The sequence below is a fragment of the Natator depressus genome, chromosome 7, assembly GCF_965152275.1.
Source record: "Natator depressus isolate rNatDep1 chromosome 7, rNatDep2.hap1, whole genome shotgun sequence".
NCBI lineage: Eukaryota > Metazoa > Chordata > Testudines > Cheloniidae > Natator > Natator depressus.
The window spans coordinates 47,571,647-47,588,878 of record NC_134240.1 but is presented as its reverse complement, the minus strand read 5'-3'; the positions used below and the strand labels follow the sequence as shown (position 1 = coordinate 47,588,878).

Sequence of the window (17,232 nt, the reverse complement as noted above, 5' to 3'; positions counted from 1 at the left end):
GCACCAGAGAGGCCCTGTCCCTGTATCCTGGCACTGCTCCCTTGCCAATGGGCACCAGCCCCCTTGCTGCACTGGAAAGGCCCTGCCCCCATACTGCTCCCACACAAATGGGCACCAGACAATACCAGGGGTGTAGGGTGCTCTTGGGGGAGAGATGAACAGCAGGCATTGCCTCTTGGTACAGACGCAAGCAGTATTTTTAAAGTTCTGTTCCTGTTAATTTGCAATTTACTGTACATACACACGTGCACACACTTCGTGCTGGGTTGTTACACTCTGTTGTGCCTGCCCAGTGAGGGACTAGCCTGGTCCATTTCCCCCTCTGGTTCCCCTGTCCCAGCCCAGGGCTCCTGCATTCGAGGCCCCAACACTGCACAGGAATGTTAGGAACCATTAAAGTACTTGTGTGTTGATTAAAGAATTTGACCATAATTAACAACTGAATCGTGAGCCCCTCCCGATTTTTTGGCTCTCTCCCCGACACAGATAGGCTGGGTGGCTCATTGAGGTGAGTTGGGGGGGTGGAGGTGGCGTTCCCTCCCCGAGTCCCTTGGCGTCGCCAGCCTGAGCCACCCCTGCGGCTTTTTGGCCTGGGCAGCTGCCCCCACTCACCCCACCCCAGTTACAGCCCTGTCCTCGGGTAGTTTCGGTCAGCTTCTGCCCCCTTGGGGGGTTGCGTCCTGCTCAGCACTCACCTCACAGTGGCGGCTCCTGCAGCTCCTGTGCTGTGGGGCTGCCTGGGCCTGACTCTGCTCCAGGTGCTGCAACCTCTGGGGTTGCAGCGCTGCTCAGGTTTGGCCCTGCCCCCTGACTGGACCAGATTTGTGAGAGTGGAGTTGTGGAGTGGGGTTGTGGTGCCATTCACTCAAATTTGGCCTCCCCGGGCTCCTGTTATCATGACGGCTGGGCCAAACCTGAGTGGCTCCAGAGGTTGCAGTGCCTGGAGCAAGGAGACAAGCCCAGCCCGCAACATGGGACAGGAGTTGCCATGCCACCCTTTGAAGCATTCTCGTGACCCAGTTTTGGGGCCCAACCCACAGGTTGGGAAGCTTTGCATTCTACAATGGAGGGTTAACCATCTCCCCTCCTACACACCGCCCCATAACCAAAGCCAGACTAGTTCTAAGCGATGACCTTTTAGTCCCATTAGAACACCAGCTCCCACCCCCAGTTTCCATCCTCCACGAAGCTGGAAATTCACCAAAACTTCAAAAGGCAATTTGAACAGTTTTATTATGATTCACTCACTCAGCCCCCAGCCTCCCTTTACCTAACCTGGCTACTCCACTCCTACAGCACCCTCTGCTGCTAGATCCACAGAACAGAAAGAATAGGTGTTTCATTCCCAGCTGCAAATCCTGGGAGGCTGGAGAAGAAATAGATGGGGCAAAATTATCAGTGCTTCTGAGAGTAGAAAGGAAACCAGCCCCCTTCCCTTTTAATAACATGACTCAGGTGTTCCACATGTAGATTCTATGTGCAGCAAGTGGACACCCTCCAACAATCCCCAATAGAGCGATGACAGTGTTTCTACGTGACCTAGACTGGCAGCAAGAAGGCCAGCACAGACACCGTGGAACCAATCATTTCAACAGCACATGGCAAAAAGCAACTGGCCAGCACGCACTGTTTGCTTTGCACTGAGACGTGGGACCTATGCTTTGCCATCGTGGAGGAATGCAAAGACATCTGACCCGAGTTCAATCTCTTTCTCCAAGCAGCGTTAGTCTGACATACGCAACACACTCTCCACTAGAGGAGCCAAGTCACTTGAAAGAGCCACAGTCGGGGGTCTCAGATCCATCTCCGAGATGTGGACAGCTCAGCCATCCTTTTCCAGTGTTCTTTTCTCTGCGGTGCTGCTGGTACTTCCCCAAGAGAAATTCACTTCCAGCAAACAATGATGTTGGGATCATTCTCCAGTCTCTCATCCAGCTCTCGGTAGCTCATGCCTGAGGAAGAAGTAGAGAACAACATCTCTGGCACTAACGTGAGTCCACCCTGCCAACCAAAGTCCCTGTTATTGCTGATGGGGGGGAAAGGCAGGTAGAGGGGTGACAAGTCAAGACTAGAATGCCTGATTATGTTGCGTTGAGTCCTCAACTCTCATGCTCCAGCCATTGGGTCTTGGTTTGAGCTGAAGAATGGCCAACAGTGAATGCACAGATTCTGGATTTTGTGTCTCCCAGCTTGCTCACTGGAAAAGTAGCTCTAAAACAGAGACCTAGACCAGCCAGATACCCAGGATCAAACCGTGGTATCTCGGCAATTACCATTTCAGTGCTGATGGCCATGTCTGACAAAAGGAAGACTCAGTGTAGACTGGCCCTGTGCCAGCTTTCCCCTTTCTGCTTTGCCAACCTCTCTCAATCCTCATCTCTGACACCCCCACCTATTGCAATCTTGCCCACAAAACTCCTCAACTCTGACGCCCATTTCAGTTTTAGCCCTTTCCAGAGAACATCCTCCCTCGCTGGTACAGCCAGTGATCTCAATGGCTCATGCATCGCTCCCCCTCACCTTTAACTTCCCTATGCCAACCCTTCTCTTAGGCTGTTCCTGAGCAGACACTCCAGTGCCCCAAACAGTCCAGCGGTTGAGATATGGACAGCTATTCCTTCAGTGGGGATCTAATTGAGACCACTAAGTTCGTGCCAGGTGTGGGGCGTACCAATTTTAAATCCAAATCTCCAGAGGACAAAAAGTTAATCCGATACCCTTCTGAGGCGCTCAGCTCTCAAATCCCCTCCTACAGCCAGCTCCCTCTCCAAAACACACCTTTCCATTAAGCCTTTCAGCAATCGCCACGAGATTCCTTCTGCACCTCTCTCTAGCACACGGCTGAACTGTTTGTTCCGCATCTGTTCTAGACTTTAAGCTTCCATGACCTGCAGGGACCCTACTGTGAACACTCCAATATTTTGCTGTCTAAACAGGCTTCAAGAAAGGGCCAGGAAAAAAAAAAATCAAATGGGTTCTGCTGAAAGGGTCTCCTGAGACGGAACCTCTTCTGGGGCCCCGAGTTCCCACTGTTAGGGCCCTGCACGGACGGAAAATGGCTCTCAGCTAGGTTTGTTACAAGGTGAAGTTGGGCAACGTCTGCAAGTTATTTCATTTGATCAAGTGGGTTTGTCTGGTGCCTTGCAACTCCTGCATATTGCTGCAACTCATCCAAATTGCAAGAACAAAATCCCTCCCACAGCAGTACAGAGCCGAATACGACTACAGCTCATAGGTGCTACTGCAGTGCAAATCACAGAGTACCAAATGTTATGGACCTTGAATTAACACCCCCCATCCACTGCTGAGCCATGCTTGGTCTCTTCTCCCTCACTCACACACAAAGCTGGGTTCCTGTACCTGTTTTACAGCAAATCTCATCATAGCTGTGGCAGCCTGTGTACAGCCGGGCTGGGTGACTTTTCTCATCCCGCACTATCTTCACAGGATACTTCTGGAGTCGTCTGATGAGGCCCTTCATCAAACCAAACTGGACAAGCTTCCTGAGAGAAGAAGGAATTGCTCTCAGAAGGGCTGCCATCCCAGGAAACCTAGAGTTGGAAGGGTGTGTTCACCTGCCACATGGTCTCAAATGCCAGTGGGGCTCAGCTCCAACCCAGCCTCTCCTCCCACCTCCTCGAGCCAAGTCAGAATGCTGAGCAGGTGACCTACCAGCATGTTTGGAGGTTACAGAGAATATCAGGGTTGGAAGGGACCTCAGGAGACCATCTAGTCCAACCCCCTGCTCAAAGCAGGACCAATCCCCAACTAAATCATCCCAGCCAGGGCTTTGTCAAGCCTGACCTTAAAAACCTCAAAAGGAAGGAGATTCCACCACCTCCCTAGGTAACACATTCCAGTGTTTCACCACCCTCCTAGTGAAAAAGTTTTTCCTAATATCCAACCTAAACCTCCCCCACTGCAACTTGAGACCATTACTCCTTGTTCTGTCATCAGCTACCACTGAGAACAGTCTAGATCCATCCCCTTTGGAACCCCCTTTCAGGTAGTTGAAAGCAGCTATCAAATCCCCCCTCATTCTTCTCTTCCACAGACTAAACAATCCCAGTTCCCTCAGCCTCTCCTCATAAGTCATGTGTTCCAGTCCCCTAATCATTTTTGTTGCCCTCCGCTGGACGCTTTCCAATTTTTCCACGTCCTTCTTGTAGTGTGGGGCCCAAAACTGGACACAGTACTCCAGATGAGGCCTCCCTGATGTCAAATAGAGGGGAATGATCACATCCCTCAATCTGCTGGCAATGCCCCTACATATACACCCCAAAATGCTGTTAGCCTTCTTGGCAGCAAGGGTACTCTGTTGACTCATATCCAGCTTCTCGTCCACTGTAACCCCTAGGTCCTTTTCTGCAGAACTGCTGCCTAGCCATTCGGTCCCTAGTCTGTAGCGGTGCATGGGATTCTTCCGTCCTAAGTGCAGGACTCTGCACTTGTCCTTATTGAACCTCATCAGATTTCTTTTGGCCCAATCCTCTAATTTGTCTAGGTCCCTCTGTATCCTATCCCTACCCTCCAGCGTATCTACCTCTCCTCCCAGTTTAGTGTCATCTGCAAACTTGCTGAGGGTGCAATCCACACCATCCTCCAGATCATTTATGAAGATATTGAACAAAACCAGCCCACACCAATGGGGAGGACTTCACTTTCTGCTGGCCCAGCAGCTCTAACTGCTGGGTCATGGGGTGAACTATAATCTCAGTACAATTCTGAAAAAGGAAGGCGCTAGAGCATGAAACAGTCAGGAGACCTGGGCTCCGCTCCTGCCTCTGCTGCAGCTTCACTGTGAGAGCCTGGGTAAGTCACTTTGCTGATGTGCCTCAGTTTCCCCACCTGTAAAGTTGGGTAAATGATACTGAGGAGTACACTCTAAGCCAGCTCTGCTAACTAGCCATGGGCTTCCCACATCACTGAGCCATTGGCATTCATCTGCGCTTTCACTGGCACACAGCGGTGTCATGGCCTCATCCTCAGAGCTTCCTTCGGAAAGGGGATACAGCCTCAGACCTTTCATCCACTCTCTGGAGCTGCAGAGTGTAGCGGCAGATGAGGTCTCGCACCGTCGTGCCGGGGCTCAGCCCGCAGTAGAGCTGGAAGACGTCTCTCAGACTGGCTCGCTTATGACCTGTGGGGAAGAGACACACCCTGAAGTGACAAAACGGGGGATAGAGCTAAGGAGGAGAATGTCCTGGAGATTAACAGGGCCTGCCCAATCCCTGCGGGAGGGTCTCACTACCATCCCCAAGTTAAATGGTGGTGGAACAGTGTCAACACAGAAATATGGAGCCACCTTTGTGTGCTCCGTAGGTCATGCAGCTGGAATATTGCACCCATCTGAAGGGGGGAACGTTGGTCAGGACACGCAGCTTATCCTAGACTCTGAGATTGTGACATTCTACCCGGACACGTGGGACTTTACAAGACCCCAGTTTAGTATCTCAGCTGAAGGATGATGTCACCTAAAGTGTGAGTATCCGGACCAAGTCCTGCAATGGGACACATCATCCTCGCCTGGAGAAGTGCTCCCAACGCGGCTTCGCTCTTACCAAACTCATAGGAATGGGCAGACTGGATCAGAGCCAAGGTCCATTCAGCCCAACCACCTGTCTCTGACAGCACCAGCTGAGTCAGAGAGAGATGTAAAAACTCTGCAGTAGTTGATCTGGGATCATGTGAGGGGCAGATTAAATATCATCCTGGTCTCTAATAGTTAAAGTTGTCTTAACACCTGAAGCACAGGGTTTAATATCCCTTCTAACCGTGTTATCATAGTTAATTATGGTAACTGACTATTCTTGCCGTCCATATAATTATTCAATCCCTTTTTAAATTCTGTTAAATTCTTGGCCTCCACAACATCCCGTGGCAGTGAATTCCACCATATAATTACACACAGTGGGAAAATGTATTTCTTTTCTGAATTTGCTACCTTTTAATTTTATTTGATGTCCTCTTGTTCTTGTGTTAGGACACAGGGGAGAATAGAAACTCCTCACCTCCCTTCTCTAGGCCATTTGTTATTCTATAGACTTCTATCGCGTCGCTCTTCGTCATCTCCTTTCTAAGGTGATGACCCCAGATTTTCTATTCTCACTCTTCTCTGAACCCCTCTGATTCTGCAATATCCTTTTGGAGCTGGGGTGGCCAGAACTATATACACCACTTCAAATGAGGCTTTACCACTGATTTATATAAAGACTTTAGAATAGTCTATTATTCTCCACCCTATTCCTTATGCCTCCAACCATCTGGTTTGCTTTTTTAACTGCAGCTGCCCACTGAGCAGAAGTCTCCATTGATCTGTCTACAATGATGTCCAGGTCCCTTCCTTGAACTGATACAGTTGACTTAGAACCCTGGCAGGCATGGAAGTAGTTAACGTTTTCCCTTCCACTGTGCATTACTCTGCATTTATCAACGCTCAGTTTCATTTACCATTGTGATGCCCACTCACCTCGCTTGGTTAGGTCTCTCTGAAGTTCTTCCCAGCCACCCCGATCTTGACTAACCCAAATAACTTTGTGGCATCTACAACTTTTGCTGCGTCAATACTCAACCCCTTTGTCAGATCATTAACACATTAACACAGGACCTAGTACACAAACTTGAAGGCCCCGCTACCAGCCTTTTGCCATGAGCAAACTCAAGGGAGAAAGAGCCAGTGCTGAACTGTTGGTTTCCCAGTCCCTAGCAAATCTCTGGAGGAATCAGAAGGCCATGACGGCATATCCTGGGCCAGCACAATCTTATCATATCTAGCTCAGTTCAGGCCTGCTATACCTTGCTTGGTGACATAAGAGAGACATTCTTCTTGGAGGCATTTATCATCCACCAGATCCTGGACTTTAGGTGTGGTACAGTATACATTTGAGTACTGGTAAGGAAAGAGAGAGAGAGATGAAATTCCTATTAACCAGAGGCTGCAGAGTTTTAGCTCTGGGCCTAGGATTTAAGCCAAACAACACTAGAGACTCCAAGACAAACAATTTGGTGGAGCCAGCCAAGGAGAAGCACCTGCAGCACACCACCACAGAGCAGCGTAACTGGCATGTGAACCAAAGCACTGTGCTGTCCTGGAAGAATTACCCTCTACAGAGCATAGGGTGCAACTGCATGTCAGAAGCACAAGATTCTTCCCCTTTCTAAATCTGGCATCGTCAGCCAGTAATTCTGCTCGACCGAATTCTACAGCCACTGCTGCGCCAGGCCTACAGTTCTGCTTATACCCATGTGCGTGTTAGAGCAGATGCGTCCTGTATGCAGCTCTCTCCACAACAGTACCAGAAACCAGGTGCTATTAAAAGAATATAGGGAAAAACATAGCAGGTCCCATGTATCCAGATGGCCCAGCTCCAGTCATACTGCCAAGGACAACAGCAGAGCTGCAGGTCAGTACTAAAGCTTTACAACCCTATTGCAGTTCTTAGTACCAGCCTAGCACTCCCATACTGGTCTTGTCCTAGGTCTTCTCCCAAGAAGGGGCTGTCTGTCCACTAGCGAGGTAGTTTTGTGCTGTGCCTAACATGGGGCCAGCAGACTCCTTCCAAGAGAGACCAGATCTCCAGAGGTGAAAGGTCACACGTGCCAGGCTAATAATGGGCTGGAATCTTTTGCTCCTAGCCATACCCACCTGAAGTATGGAGACCAGAGTCACCACCCCATAGTATCTGCAAGACACACAATGAAACATTAGAAATCACCGATTATAGATTCAAACACCAGCCTCTTCCCTAGTGAATGCACAGGTTTTATTACTCTCCACTAGCTGCAGGCTGGGTTTTCTGTAGTGCTCCCTCTACAGGGAACTCTGCAGGGAATTTCTTCTAAATTCAGAATCCCATGTGTCAAGGGGATCGGGATGCAAGGCTAAAGTCAGAACTGGGGGCGAGAAGGGTGGGTATATGGATCTGTGTGAGTGTTCTGGTCAGGGACCCTTCTCCTTCCCGATGCCCTAGGTCTTTGCACTTACAGCAGGTTCTGGATAGCAATTCGCACCAAATTGAGCTCCACGTCAGCTTCAGCAGAGATTTTCTGGATGTGTCGAAATCCATCAATGTATGGCAGGATCTAAGGAGGCAGCACGTGAGAGCGATCAGACCAAAGAGTGGAAGATCTGCACGAGAAACCCCCTATAGAGACATCAAGGGGAGCGTGTGTGTGAGGGAAATCTACTGTGTTTTCAGATTGATAATGACAGGTTTCAGAGTAGCAGCCGTGTTAGTCTGTATCCGCAAAAAGAAAAGGAGTACTTGTGGCACCTCAGAGACTAACAAATTTATTTGAGCATAAGCTTATGCTCAAATAAATTTGTTAGGCTCTAAAGTGCCACAAGTACTCCTTTACATTATCAATCTGCAAAAAGAAATCTATGACCACAAACAATTAAATGACTCAATCATCATTGCATGGTTATTGCATGTGGTCACTATGGGGCAGAGTTATGGTTGTTTAGGTACCTTAACTGTGCATTAGTTACACTGATATGTTTGGATTTCTCTTGAGTTAACCTTAGCTCTGTGTTTCCTGTGTTTATAATGTTTGGTTTGAGGAAAGTCACAACATCCCTGCAATGTTTTTTACTCATAAGTGACTGATACATACTCTCAATGGTATCTCTGTCTTAAGGTAGCTTTTTTAACATGAGACAGTGATATGGTTCTGTGCACCAGACACGTGCACTTCTAATATCCAAGAACTCTTGTATCCAACTTTAAAATCACATTTACTGGGAAGAGCAAATTATATCTTTATAGAACTGAACAAAAAAGGCACAGGCCACCTTGGGCCAGATTTTCCAGTAAACGTGGTCCATGCACAAAGGGTCAATGAGACCATCAGAAGAGATTTAACACAGACACTAGATACCGTGCTGTCATAAACATACAGCTAAGGGTAGCATAACATCCCTCCTTTACTTGTAAAGGGTTAATCAATCATATAATATCAGGGTTGGAAGGGACCTCAGTAGGTCATCTAGTCCAACCTCTGCTCAAAGCAGGACCAATCCCCAATTTTTGCCCCAGATCCCTAAATGGCCCCCTCAAGGATTGAACTCACAACCCTGGGTTTAGCAGGCCAATGCTCAAACCACTGAGCTATCCCTCCCCATTAACCTAGTTTCAGAGTAGCAGCCGTGTTAGTCTGTATTCGCAAAAAGAAAAAGTCTCTAAGGTGCCACAAGTACTCCTTTTCTTCTTTCTATTAACCTAGTTGGCACCTGACCAGAAGGACCAATGGGGAAAGAAGATACTTTCAAATGGGGGGGCAGGGAGGGGGAGGTTTTTGTTTGGGCTTTTGTTGTTCTCTACCGAGACAAAGAGAGACCAAGCAAGTAATCCAACTCCTACTGAATGATACATCTAAAATTACAAAAATAGTAAGTAATAGCAAGGAAATGTGTTAGATTATCTTTTGTTTTAGCTTGTGAATTTCCCCTAGGCTAAGAGGAAGGTTTATTCCTGTTTTGTTTTTTTTTGTAACTTTAAAGTTTTGCCTAGAGGGGAATCCTCTGTGTTTTGAATCTGATTACCCTGTAAAATTACCTCCATCCTGATTTTACAGAGGTGCGTTTTTACTTTTTCTTTATTATAAAGTTCTGCTTTTAAGAACCTGATGGGTTTTTAGTGTCCTAAAAACCCAAGGGGCTGGTCTGTGCTCCCCTTGTTTACTCTCAAACCTCCCCAGGAACAGTCGGGGGAAGGGACTTGGGGGGATATTTTGGGGAAACAGGAACTCCAAGTGGTCCTTTCCCTAAATCTTTGTCAAACTCACTTGGTGGTGGCAGCGATACCATTCCAAAGACAAGGAAGAATTTGTGCCTTGGGGAAACTTTTAACCTAAGCTGGTAGAAATAAGCTTAGGGGGACTTTCATGCAGATCCCCACATCTGTACCCTAGAGTTCAGAGTGGGGAGGGAACCCTGATAAGTGCTGAATGAGAATACAGGACAACCTCACTATAAACACATGCACCTCTGTATTCCATCCCTGTTTGGAAGTGTCTGCAACTGGAGAGCAGAGTTCCATGCTATTTAACACTTTGTTAACCAGCCCTAATCACTGGATGGACACTTCCCCATAAAGGACATCTTTGCTTGATTTGGACAGTGTTAGCAACAGTCGTTGCCATTTATCACATGTTCACTGGGAATGGTTCAGCAGAGGCATACCACTGCAATCAGCAAAGTCTTCTCCACAAAAGGGATCAAGCTCCCCAGTCCTAGGACCCTGGGAAGGCTGGGCTGCTACCCAATAGCACTCTCCTTCCTCTTGTCTCCCAAGCAAGGGATTTATAGCCCCAGGAAAGGACTACGGGTTGCTGAGCTGTGGTTAACCCCTTGTTCACTGGGCACCAGGTAGTGCAACAGCCCTGTCACATCTCCATTCAGCTAAGTGAGTCGCTGGGATGGGAGATGACCCCATTAGAATGTCCCCCCATGCTTAGCCCTGCCCGGATGAAGCAGACAGACCTGCTGAGTGGTGAGATCCCATTGGGCATTGAAGAAATCATCCTTGTCCAGGGTGAAGACAGGCACATCGTACTCTTGCACAATCGGAGGGTCTGGCCGCTGCTCGATCACTTTCAGGTGAATGGTGTTTGATTCATCTAGGGAGCAAACACCTGCTGTGTCTCTCAACTTTCCCAACCAAAATCAGCCCTGGTGTAACAGTGCAAGTACCACCCAATGAACAATGGGAACTGCACCCGCTGCTGACATCAGGTCAAGATTTGACCCTCAGATGCCAACCTCCCCATCCATCCTCTGTGCAAGACTCTGTTACAGCAATCTGGTCCAGCGGTTCTCAAACTTGTACTGGTGACCCCTTTCACATAGCAAGCCTCTGAGTGTGACCCCCCCTTATAAATTAAAAACACTTTTTTAATATATTTAACACCATTATAAATGCTGGATGCAAAGCGGGATTTGGGGTGGAGGTGGACAGCTTGCGACCTCCCATGTAATAACCTTGTGACCCCCTGAGGGGTCCAGACCCCCAGTTTGAGAACCCCTGATCTGGTCAGTACAGAGATGCTGCCCTTTTCTTCCCAGCAGTAGCCAATTCCGCTGTAATCACAGCCCATTAGCACTCCAGGGATGGCAGAGGAAATAAGGGAGCAGTGCACTCCCCCAGCGCATCTAACTCCCTTCTCTCCCCTGTGCTCCTCCCCCATGAAGGTCACACAAGCTACACTTCAAATACCACAAAACAAAACAGCACAAGGGTGGGGTACAGGTGGAGCTGCAAGTCAGACCCTCCACCCCCAAGCTACAAACACTATATCAGCCAGCTCCTCTGCCTCAGACAGGATCCCCTAGTGGGGTGATGCTAAGGGACTCATTGTGAGGCTGGGAAGGGACAGAGAAAAAGACTACATTGCAGTTGGATGTCCAGCGAGCCTACCTATTGGCAAGGTACATTTCCCAGTGGCGTTGAGTTCCTCCAGGAGGATGGTCATTATTGGCACCAACTTTTGTTTACTCTCTTCATTGGAGATGAAGCCACTTTCCAGCTAGGAGAGAACAGGGTCAGTGTCATTGCCTCTCAATAGCAGCAAGCCACCTCGCATCTCTCTATAAACCTGCCATGGAGCTGTTATGCAGGCAATACGATAAGGAAACCCCACTGGTATTTTTTCCTTTGTTCTTTTCTTACTTATAGTCTGATCCTGGAAACCTGTCAGTCACCTAATTAATGACAAATCTCCCCTTTAAACCATGATGTGTTATACAGGATCAAGTGGTGAAATCCTGGCTCCAGTGAAGTCTCAAACTCCCATCGACTTCAATGGATTTCATCTAAGGAATTATTTTTTAGGGCCGTGAGCAAGCACAGAGGCCTGAAAGGATGTTTTTAACTTGAGAAATATTAAGAGTATCAACTCTGGTTTTCCATGGCTTTGTTGGCAGATCTGAGGGAATGATCAGGGATGTTTACCATGGGCTGTTAATACCTTACTTGAAAGTGTAAGCTTCTATTCAAAGTGTTGCTAAGGAAGAAACAACACAATTGGGTCCCTTGATCCTAAACAACACACATCCTCACCTGAACTACAAGCTTCCCTATACAGTCATTATGGTCACGTGCATGATTCTCAAAGTGCATAGTTTATACCATTTACTGTTAAAAAGGAAATTTTAAATTAATGAACTCACAGTTCATAGAAACAAACCATCCCCATATTATTTATTACCAATCACTAAAACTGGCTGACTTAAAATAGTTTTATTTTTAACAAAAAGCGTCTGGAGTTTCTCCATTATGAGAACTCAGTTTCCCAGGAAATGGACCAGAGAAAATAGTGAGAAAGACACTACCTGACATTTCAATTTGTTTAAACAAACAAACAAACAAACAAACAAACAAGTGAATGGGCGTGGCATTACGTGCTTTTTAATTAACCATTGGAACAGTTTACCAAGGCTGGCGGTGGATTCTCCCTGTTTTTAAATCAATGTTGTCTGTTTTTCTAAAAGCTCTGCCCTAGGAATGATTGTGGGAAGTTCTCTGGCCTGTGTTATACAGGAGATCAGACTAGATGATTAGAGCAATCCATTCTGGCTTGGAATCTATGAACAACAGTAAGGCCTTGCCTACACTGCCACTTTACAGCGCTACAACTTTCTCGCTCAGGGGTGTGAAAAAAACACACCCCCCCCCCGAGCGCTGCAAGTTACAGCGCTGTAAAGCTAGTGTAGACAGCGCACCAGCGCTGGCAGCTACTCCCCTCGTGGGGATGGTATTTTTACAGTGCTGGGAGAGCTCTCTCCCAGTGCTGGTGCCGCAACTACACAGTCACGTTAAAGTGCTGCCATGGCAGCACTTTAACGCTGCTAGTGAAAACACACCCTAAAGTGCACCCGTGCACACACAATGGGGAAGAGTTGGGGTTACAGACACACAACCCTGACGATAAAAACACTTAACAGCACAACCACAGCATTCTCTTAACGTGTTTTTATATGTAATCACGTAAAAAAAGTGGGAATCTGCTGTAATACTTTTATGAGCCCATGTGTGCCTCAGTTTCCCCTATAAAAACAACAAGGAGTCCGGTGGCACCTTAAAGACTAACAGATTTTTTTGGGCATAAGCTTTCGTGGGTAAAAAACTACTTCTTCAGATGCATGGAGTGAAAATTACAGATGCAGGCATTATATACTGACACATGAAGAGCAGGGAGTTACCTCATAAGTCAGTATATAATGTGTCAGTATATAACGCCTGCATCTGTAATTTTCACTCCATGCATCTGAAGAAGTAGCTTTTTACCCACGAAAGCTTATGCCCAAAAAAATCTGTTAGTCTTTAAGGTGCCACCGGACTCCTTGTTGTTTTTGTGGATACAGACTAACACGGCTACCCCGATTCTAGTTTCCTCTACGTTTTGCATGGTTACCCAATGTGGGGAAAAAGGACTATTTGCTCTCAGGGCAGGCTGGGAGACACAGGTATGAATGTGGCCTAGCTGTCTGAGCACGAATGGGTCACTGGAAAAGGACTGGCTGACACCAGCCCCATATCAATGGGAAATCTGAGATGCGAGTGGAAAACCTAGTCACCAGGACACTGACACCTAGCAACCAACGATCCTGAGGGAGATGGATTTCCCCACCTCACAGCAGGGAAGCTGAGCAGAGACTCCCAGCTCAATAACAAAGGACTGGGAAGGTTCAATCTAAATAGACGATCAGACCGCGTGGCCTACCCTGTGTAGGTAGGACAAGACCTCTTGGAGGTCTGGCACATCAAAGGGGTTTCTCCTAGAGATTGTTCTAAAGCTGGAGGGGTGGGGGGAACATAGCACCAAACCTGTGGATCCGCATTAGGTATTGAACGGGTGCATCATTGCCACATCTGACCTCTAAGGTGGTGAGATAGCCAGCCAGTTTCTTCACAATGGGTTCCAATGCACAAGTCTTGGCTCTAGCATCACAAACAAAGCCCAGATTGAAGAGCAGAGCATTCCGGCTGTATTTTTTGTGCTCGATACAAACTGGGCAGCCAATCAGCTTCTTCTCCATAGCAGTCCTATCAAAGAAAAACAGGCACAAGCCGTCAACTGCGATTGTTCTGGAAGCACTGGTCAAAACTCCATAGTGAAGGATTTTGCTTTTAAAATAGACACTCCTTTGCTTTGTATGAAAAATACAACGGATCCTCCCCAAACTTACAGCCCTTACTCCGAGCCCAGAATGAACTTTCTGAGAATTTACAAGTAAACGCGTTCATCAGTTTACGAGTGAGAGTCATTTAAGAAATTTAGCATCTGTGCCAGGCTTTGTCCTGAATTCTCTTAACAGAAAAACGCAGATTCTTCAAAGTTTCCATGTAGTTAAAATTCATTGAAATCTTGTGCACAGACTGTAATTAAATTATTAAAAATGGTGATTGTTCATTGCTATGATTATACAGGCTACAAACAGGTTCAGGCCACCAGCTCAGGTGACTTAATGAAGTGGGGCCAAAGTTAACAACCGCAACTCACAAGAATGGGCCTCTGTTCTTTATTTTTCTCCTTTAACAATCTAGCCTTCTGCCTCTTCAGAAGGTCCCTGTTCCCCTATAAGCACTGATGGCATGGTTTCAACAGCACTTGTCTTGAACAGCTTGATTCCTGCGGGACCTGCCAAGCAACAAGCTGTGGGCCTCATCTCTTAGCTAGGACTGGTGAAAGGAGTCTCTCCTATCCAGGTCTATTTATACACAGAGGAGCTACTGCTCGAGCAGTGGCAAAGAAAGCTTCTCTCAACCCACATGCCTCCCCCTTGACCTGAAGGTGCCATCACTAGAGGTGAAAGCACAGATTAAAATCTCCATGCTCCAGTCCATCCTTGGCCTCTCTCCGAGACAGAAGAAAGGGGTCCCAAGGAGCACCAACTGTAGTGGTGGGTTTTGTGACATGGAAACTTGTCTGCTGGAAACTGGACCAAGATCCACAAGTCATATCACGCAGGCCACCAGTCAGCTATCAGATGGGTACAGCGGTCAGTCACCTCTAGGCTGAGCAGGGTGAAAAGCCTTGTCCAGTTCTGTCTGGGGAGCCAGAGCTCTACTTCAAGACTGTGGGTGCAGTTCTAGGTGGTACTCACACTGTGATGAGCTTGTTCTGCAGCTCGGGTTTGGTGATGATGTACACCTGGACTGTGTCAAAGAGTTCTCGGGATATGAAATCCTCTGGGACCTGCATGGCCAAGGAAACAATAAAGTATCACTGAAGAACCAAGAGACATAACCCTACAGTCTCATAAGAAACCCTAGCAACAGGATACAGGCAGGACAAGGAGAGCGAGCACCTGTGAAAAGTCACTTTTGTAGAGAGACACAAGATGTCACAGTATAAAATGTCACAGTTCAGCTGAAGACACACACAGGGCCCAGCTGCAGGCCCTTGACTCATGGGGCCACCATTGGCTGGGTGCTGGAGACAGGATAGACTGAATTCCCTCAGTTCACTGCCTGATTGAATACCCAATAGACCCCTGCCCCAAATACTCTGGCATCACTGACCTGGTAGGTTATTTTAGGCCCCAGCGTTGGGTGGAATTCACTGAAGAAGATGCACTCAATTCTGCTGCTGCTGTCCATGGTTATTGCTGCAAGAGATACAACACAGAACTGATGCTTACCAAAAGACCAATCGAGTAGATTCTCTTTGGATTCTCTTCCCTTGGTCTTTTCCTTCTACTCCCACGGAGAACGCTAGTGCAATAAAAATAATACAAACCTTACATTAATGCAAATTTTCAAATCACAAGACTCATGTGTTCCAAAGCTGAGTTACAGCAGCTGTAAATCTGGCCTACGTGATATATACAAACTCTGAAGTTAATGCCATGTGTGATAATACACATGCATTAGAGGGACAGGTAGCGTATAAAATATCCCAGCCTTTGACACAGCACTAGCATGGCTTTATGCACTGAATTCCAGTGCAATCACCATACTAGTGGCTGAGCCCTATCTCATTAACAAAGTCACTTTACATCAAAACAGACCTTTGCCTCTCCTTCCAGTCCAGCAGTTACTTATGTGAAGCAACACTTTAACACACCTACTGCCCACTGGAAGTTGACTGTACATGCAAAATATAAATTATTCCCTGACTTCTACATGATTAAAACATTAACTTGAAAGGTGACCTGCAAAGGTACACAAAAATGGAATAGAATTATGATATCCTAAAAAGCAAGAGTGAAAGTTTAGCAACTGCAAGAGAAAGGAGTCTTAGTCAGAATATTTAAATCTTTTTTTCCTCAGGCGCAGGAGCAGGGGCATGGGGTGAATTTTAGGCATAAATATTAAAAAAAAAACAAAGTTTGCTTTTGTTGAGTATTAAAGTTTAATATGAGCTTTTTGCAAAGATTCATGTTGCAAAGCGCAAACTCGCAAGTTTTATGGACCATGAACATAAAGGTAAAACTGAAGTTAATGTTCAAATGCAAATTAATATCCACAGAATATTTCCCTCCCCCTTAGCCACACTTCCTTTGCTCAGTGCTACAACTGCTAATACCTAAAACTTCTATACCATTGATCATCCCAGGGTGTCAGCGCATTAGTACAGCTAGGTGAATATCGTCACCCCACTGTACAGAGACATAAAGCCTGCTTAAGAGCATACAGCAAGCTGGGGGAGGGGACTCTGGAGTCCCGGCCCTGTGAGCTAGCGACTGAACTCCCTTCCCCACGATGGGGATAGAACCCAGGAGTTCTGGTTCCCACCCCCTCCAGACCCTCTCCCCTCCCAGAGCCAGGACAGATCCCAGGAGTCCTGGCTCCCGCCCAGGCTGAGCGCACACCCTGGGCTCTCAGCTCTGGGTGGCGCAGGGGTGCCCGTGCTCTAGGCGTAGGGGGAAGGGAACTGTCCACGTGACGTGCGCTAGAAGGGGGGTGGCAAACAGCCGCGCCCAGGCGACCCTACAATACCCCGGCGCAGGGCTCCAGCCTTTGCAACTCAGCCGCAGACACGAAACCAAGCACCTACCCCACTTCGCACATGCGCACACAGCCTCCGCCTGAGCCAGCGCAGGAGCCCTCTTACCCGAGCTTTTCGACAGGTGCATGCGCACGCTAGCAAGGGGTCACTCCCCGCCGGCCGATCTACGCATGCGCACTGAAGGCTCGCCCGCATAGGACTAGAACGCCCCTCCTTTTGTCACATGTTCCTGGAGCATGAAGGCGAAGTCGCCGTGACAGGAGGACGGGTGGGTCTTAC

The 17,232-nt window shown here is 47.6% G+C and overlaps 1 protein-coding gene across 5 annotated transcripts; it reads right to left on the bottom strand.

Moving 5' to 3' along the window:
* Positions 1–1,253: 1,253 nt before the first annotated feature.
* NPRL2 (NPR2 like, GATOR1 complex subunit) lies at positions 1,254–17,144 on the bottom strand. Of its 5 annotated transcripts, none has more exons than XM_074959862.1 (12): positions 17,002–17,133; positions 15,644–15,716; positions 15,107–15,198; positions 13,877–14,045; positions 11,418–11,526; positions 10,484–10,620; positions 7,985–8,082; positions 7,646–7,682; positions 6,796–6,889; positions 5,023–5,140; positions 3,361–3,503; positions 1,254–1,952 (listed from the first exon to the last, which is right to left on the bottom strand). In XM_074959862.1, the coding sequence occupies exons 1-12, from the start codon at positions 17,013–17,015 to the stop codon at positions 1,885–1,887; spliced, it is 1,152 nt and encodes a 383-aa protein (XP_074815963.1). In that variant the 5' UTR covers positions 17,016–17,133; the 3' UTR covers positions 1,254–1,884. The 5 variants fall into 5 exon arrangements, with proteins under 5 accessions (XP_074815963.1, XP_074815966.1, XP_074815962.1 ...); XM_074959865.1 differs by having other exon boundaries at positions 17,059–17,079; XM_074959861.1 differs by lacking the exon at positions 15,644–15,716 and adding an exon at positions 15,525–15,610 and having other exon boundaries at positions 1,255–1,952; positions 17,002–17,144.
* Between the last annotated feature and the right edge of the window lie 88 nt (positions 17,145–17,232).

What these genes read in the sequence shown, in the direction of transcription:
- NPRL2 (XM_074959861.1), bottom strand. Translation starts at nt 17,080, where the DNA reads ATGCACCTGTCGAAAAGCTCGGGTAAGAGGGCTCCTGCGCTGGCTCAG. An exon ending in GCTATCTCACCACCTTAGAG is followed by an intron (nt 11,527 to 13,876) that starts GTCAGATGTGGC and finishes GTTCTCTCCTAG; the next exon opens with CTGGAAAGTGGCTTCATCTC. An exon ending in GGGATCTCACCACTCAGCAG is followed by an intron (nt 8,083 to 10,483) that starts GTCTGTCTGCTT and finishes CTGCCTCCTTAG; the next exon opens with ATCCTGCCATACATTGATGG.